Genomic DNA, 5,838 nt, shown 5'->3' on the forward strand with positions numbered 1-5,838 from the left:
CGGGTGACCATGACTGGGTGAAACACAGGTGACCATGACTGGGTGAAACACGGGTGACCATGACTGGGTGAAACACGGGTGACCATGACTGGGTGAAACACGGGTGACCATGACTGGGTGAAACACAGGTGACCATGACTGGGTGAAACACGGGTGACCATGACTGGGTGAAACACGGGTGACCATGACTGGGTGAAACACGGGTGACCATGACTGGGTGAAACACGGGTGACCATGACTGGGTGAAACACGGGTGACCATGACTGGGTGAAACACGGGTGACCATGATGACGGGTGACCATGACTGAAACACGGGTGACCATGACTGGGTGAAACACGGGTGACCATGACTGGGTGAAACACGGTGACCATGACTGGGTGAAACACGGGTGACCATGACTGGGTGAAACACGGGTACCCATGACTGGGTGAAACACAGGTGACCATGACTGGGTGAAACACGGGTACCCATGACTGGTTGAAACACAGGTGACCATGACTGGGTGAAACATGGGTGACCATGACTGGGTGAAACACGGGTGACCATGACTGGGTGAAACACGGGTGACCATGACTGGGTGAAACACGGGTGACCATGACTGGGTGAAACACGGGTGACCATGACTGGGTGAAACACGGGTGACCATGACTGGGTGAAACACGGGTGACCATGACTGGGTGAAACACGGGTGACCATGACTGGGTGAAACACTGGTACCCATGACTGGGTGAAACACAGGTGACCATGACTGGGTGAAACACGGGTACCCATGACTGGTTGAAACACAGGTGACCATGACTGGGTGAAACACGGGTGACCATGACTGGGTGAAACACAGGTGACCATGACTGGGTGAAACACGGGTGACCATGACTGGGTGAAACACGGGTGACCATGACTGGGTGAAACACGGGTGACCATGACTGGGTGAAACACGGGTGACCATGACTGGGTGAAACACGGGTACCCATGACTGGGTGAAACACGGGTGACCATGACTGGGTGAACCACGGGTGACCATGACTGGGTGAAACACGGGTGACCATGACTGGGTGAAACACGGGTGACCATGACTGGGTGAAACACGGGTGACCATGACTGGGTGAAACACTGGTACCCATGACTGGGTGAAACACAGGTGACCATGACTGGGTGAAACACGGGTACCCATGACTGGTTGAAACACAGGTGACCATGACTGGGTGAAACACGGGTGACCATGACTGGGTGAAACACAGGTGACCATGACTGGGTGAAACACGGGTGACCATGACTGGGTGAAACACGGGTGACCATGACTGGGTGAAACACGGGTGACCATGACTGGGTGAAACACGGGTGACCATGACTGGGTGAAACACGGGTGACCATGACTGGGTGAAACACGGGTGACCATGACTGGGTGAAACACGGGTGACCATGACTGGGTGAAACACGGGTGACCATGACTGGGTGAACCACGGGTGACCATGACTGGGTGAAACACGGGTGACCATGACTGGGTGAAACACGGGTGACCATGACTGGGTGAACCACGGGTGACCATGACTGGGTGAAACACGGGTGACCATGACTGGGTGAAACACGGGTGACCATGACTGGGTGAACCACGGGTGACCATGACTGGGTGAAACACAGGTGACCATGACTGGGTGAAACACGGGTGACCATGACTGGGTGAAACACGGGTGACCATGACTGGGTGAAACACGGGTGACCATGACTGGGTGAAACACGGGTGACCATGACTGGGTGAAACACGGGTACCCATGACTGGGTGAAACACGGGTGACCATGACTGGGTGAACCACGGGTGACCATGACTGGGTGAAACACGGGTGACCATGACTGGGTGAAACACGGGTGACCATGACTGGGTGAAACACGGGTGACCATGACTGGGTGAAACACGGGTGACCATGACTGGGTGAAACACGGGTGACCATGACTGGGTGAAACACGGGTGACCATGACTGGGTGAACCACGGGTGACCATGACTGGGTGAAACACGGGTGACCATGACTGGGTGAAACACGGGTGACCATGACTGGGTGAAACACGGGTGACCATGACTGGGTGAAACACGGGTGACCATGACTGGGTGAAACACGGGTGACCATGACTGGGTGAAACACGGGTGACCATGACTGGGTGAACCACGGGTGACCATGACTGGGTGAAACACGGGTGACCATGACTGGGTGAAACACGGGTGACCATGACTGGGTGAAACACGGGTGACCATGACTGGGTGAACCACGGGTGACCATGACTGGGTGAAACACAGGTGACCATGACTGGGTGAAACACGGGTACCCATGACTGGTTGAAACACGGGTGACCATGACTGGGTGAAACACGGGTGACCATGACTGGGTGAAACACGGGTGACCATGACTGGGTGAAACACGGGTGACCATGACTGGGTGAAACACGGGTGACCATGACTGGGTGAAACACGGGTGACCATGACTGGGTGAAACATGACTGCATTCAACTTTAAGATCACCGATTACTTTGTGTGCAGAACTTGATGAAACAAGTTATCAATGGGATGTAGCTAGCCAATAGTAGTACATTTTGATTTGGAAATGCTAAAGGGTTGTATTTTTATTGTCATGATTGGGGCCAGTTGGCTTATTATGTCAGATTGAATGGGATGTGACTGCTGTCTTTGTGTAGCATCGTCCATACCAACAGCACACAATGATTATATAAACAGATGTGTAACCAGGTGTGTTAATATAAAAAGGTGTGTTAATATAACCAGGTGTGTAAATATAACCAGGTGTGTAAATATAACCAGGTGTGTAAATATAACCAGGTGTGTTAATATAACCAGGTGTGTTAATATAACCAGGTGTGTAAATATAACCAGTTGTGTTAATATAAACAGGTGTGTAACCAGGTGTGTTAATATAAACAGGTGTGTAACCAGGTGTGTTAATATAACCAGGTGTGTTAATATAACCAGGTGTGTAAATATAACCAGTTGTGTTAATATAAACAGGTGTGTAACCAGGTGTGTTAATATAAACAGGTGTGTAACCAGGTGTGTTAATATAACCAGGTGTGTTAATATAAACAGGTGTGTTAATATAACCAGGTGTGTTAATATAACCAGGTGTGTAACCAGGTGTGTTAATATAAACAGGTGTGTTAATATAACCAGGTGTGTTAATATAAACAGGTGTGTAACCAGGTGTGTTAATATAAACAGGTGTGTAACCAGGTGTGTTAATATAACCAGGTGTGTTAATATAAACAGGTGTGTAACCAGGTGTTTTAATATAACCAGGTGTGTTAATATAACCAGGTGTGTTAATATAACCAGGTGTGTAACCAGGTGTGTTAATATAACCAGGTGTGTTAATATAACCAGGTGTGTAACCAGGTGTGTTAATATAACCAGGTGTGTTAATATAACCAGGTGTGTAACCAGGTGTGTTAATATAAACAGGTGTGTAACCAGGTGTGTTAATATAACCAGGTGTGTTAATATAACCAGGTGTGTAAATATAACCAGTTGTGTTAATATAAACAGGTGTGTAACCAGGTGTGTTAATATAAACAGGTGTGTAACCAGGTGTGTTAATATAACCAGGTGTGTTAATATAACCAGGTGTGTTAATATAACCAGGTGTGTTAATATAACCAGGTGTGTAACCAGGTGTGTTAATATAACCAGGTGTGTTGATATAACCAGGTGTGTAACCAGGTGTGTTAATATAACCAGGTGTGTTAATATAACCAGGTGTGTAACCAGGTGTGTTAATATAAACAGGTGTGTAACCAGGTGTGTTAATATAACCAGGTGTGTTAATATAACCAGGTGTGTAAATATAACCAGTTGTGTTAATATAAACAGGTGTGTAACCAGGTGTGTTAATATAAACAGGTGTGTAACCAGGTGTGTTAATATAACCAGGTGTGTTAATATAACCAGGTGTGTTAATATAACAAGGTGTGTTAATATAACCAGGTGTGTAACCAGGTGTGTTAATATAACCAGGTGTGTTAATATAACCAGGTGTGTAACCAGGTGTGTTAATATAACCAGGTGTGTTAATATAACCAGGTGTGTAACCAGGTGTGTTAATATAAACAGGTGTGGCTGGAGCCGTTTAAAGACGAGCAGCCGGAGAATGTGGATGACAAGAAGGACAAGAAGATCGTGTTCAACGGCTTCCTGCTCTTCCCCACCGGGAAGTGATGTCACAACGCCATGCAGTGACCTCGTCACATGAGCTGTCCCTGGGAACCAACCATTACTAACACTGTTCTATACTGATCTATACTGTTCTATACTGATCTATACTGTTCCATACAGTTCTATACTTTTCTATACTGATCATCTATACTGATCTATACTGTTCTATACTGATCGACACTTTTATATTCTGTTCTATACGGATCTACACTTTTCTATACCGATCTATACTGTTCTATACTGATCTATACTGTTCTATACTGATCTATACTGTTCTATACTGATCTATACTGATCTATACTGTTCTATACTGATCTATACTGATCTATATGGTTCTATACTGTTCTATCCTGATCTATACGGTTCTATACTGATCTATACTGTTCTATACTGATCTATACTGATCTATACAGTTCTATATGGATCTATACTGTTCTATACGGTTCTATACTGATCTATACTGTTCTATACCAACCCTGCCATTATTGATATAAAATACAGTGCCAAGTGAAAGTCACACACACCCCTGTCTATACCCCTGTCTATACCCCTGTCTACACCCCTGTCTATACCCCTGTCTATACCCCTGTCTATACCTCTGTCTATACCCCTGTCTATACCCCTGTCTACACCCCTGTCTATACCCCTGTCTATACCCCTGTCTACACCCCTGTCTATACCCCTGTCTATACCCCTGTCTACACCCCTGTCTATACCCCTGTCTATACCCCTGTCTATACCCCTGTCTACACCCCTGTCTACACCCCTGTCTATACCCCTGTCTATACCCCTGTCTACACCCCTATCTATACCCCTGTCTATACCCCTGTCTATACCCCTGTCTACACCCCTATCTATACCCCTGTCTATACCCCTGTCTATACCCCTGTCTACACCCCTGTCTACACCCCTGTCTATACCCCTGTCTACACCCCTGTCTATACCCCTGTCTACACCCCTGTCTACACGCCTGTCTACACCCCTGTCTATACCCCTGTCTCCACCCCTGTCTATACCCCTGTCTCCACCCCTGTCTATACCCCTGTCTATACCCCTGTCTACACCCCTGTCTATACCCCTGTCTATACCCCTGTCTATACCCCTATCTATACCCCTGTCTATACCCCTGTCTACACCCCTGTCTACACCCCTGTCTATACCCCTGTCTATACCCCTATCTATACCCCTGTCTATACCCCTGTCTACACCCCTATCTACACCCCTGTCTACACCCCTGTCTACACCCCTGTCTACACCCCTGTCTATACCCCTGTCTACACCCCTGGCTATACCCCTGTCTCCACCCCTGTCTATACCCCTGTCTATACCCCTGTCTACACCCCTGTCTACACCCCTGTCTACACCCCTGTCTATACCCCTGTCTATACCCCTGTCTACACCCCTATCTACACCCCTGTCTATACCCCTGTCTATACCCCTGTCTACACCCCTGTCTATACCCCTGTCTATACCCCTGTCTATACCAACCCTGGCAGTCTTCACTTGATGCTTTAAATCTCAAAAGGGATTAACATGTGATGTTTTTCTCTACACATCCTTCTCCACATTTTAAAGAAATTATACAACATTTTCCAAATGAATAATAAAAATACAATTTAAAATGAA

At 47.0% G+C, this 5,838-nt stretch overlaps 1 protein-coding gene and 1 long non-coding RNA gene across 3 annotated transcripts in view; both read left to right on the top strand.

Moving 5' to 3' along the window:
* Positions 1 to 4,104, top strand: part of LOC127928736 (uncharacterized) — a 5,076-nt gene extending 972 nt beyond the window's left edge. The window contains exons 1-4 of the long non-coding RNA XR_008132036.1: positions 1 to 178; positions 790 to 889; positions 1,640 to 3,054; positions 3,607 to 4,104. The exon at positions 1 to 178 is cut by the window's left edge and continues 972 nt beyond it. This is a non-coding gene — a long non-coding RNA (uncharacterized LOC127928736). The remainder of the gene's footprint in view (positions 179 to 789; positions 890 to 1,639; positions 3,055 to 3,606) is intronic.
* Positions 1 to 5,838, top strand: part of c1qa (complement component 1, q subcomponent, A chain) — a 21,850-nt gene extending 16,012 nt beyond the window's left edge. For both annotated transcript variants that reach the window (XM_052516036.1, XM_052516037.1), the window contains exon 6: positions 4,111 to 5,838. In XM_052516036.1, the coding sequence (XP_052371996.1) occupies positions 4,111 to 4,215 (105 nt within the window). In that variant the 3' untranslated portion in view covers positions 4,216 to 5,838. The remainder of the gene's footprint in view (positions 1 to 4,110) is intronic.

This window comes from Oncorhynchus keta, unplaced genomic scaffold (assembly GCF_023373465.1).
Source record: "Oncorhynchus keta strain PuntledgeMale-10-30-2019 unplaced genomic scaffold, Oket_V2 Un_scaffold_3664_pilon_pilon, whole genome shotgun sequence".
NCBI lineage: Eukaryota > Metazoa > Chordata > Actinopteri > Salmoniformes > Salmonidae > Oncorhynchus > Oncorhynchus keta.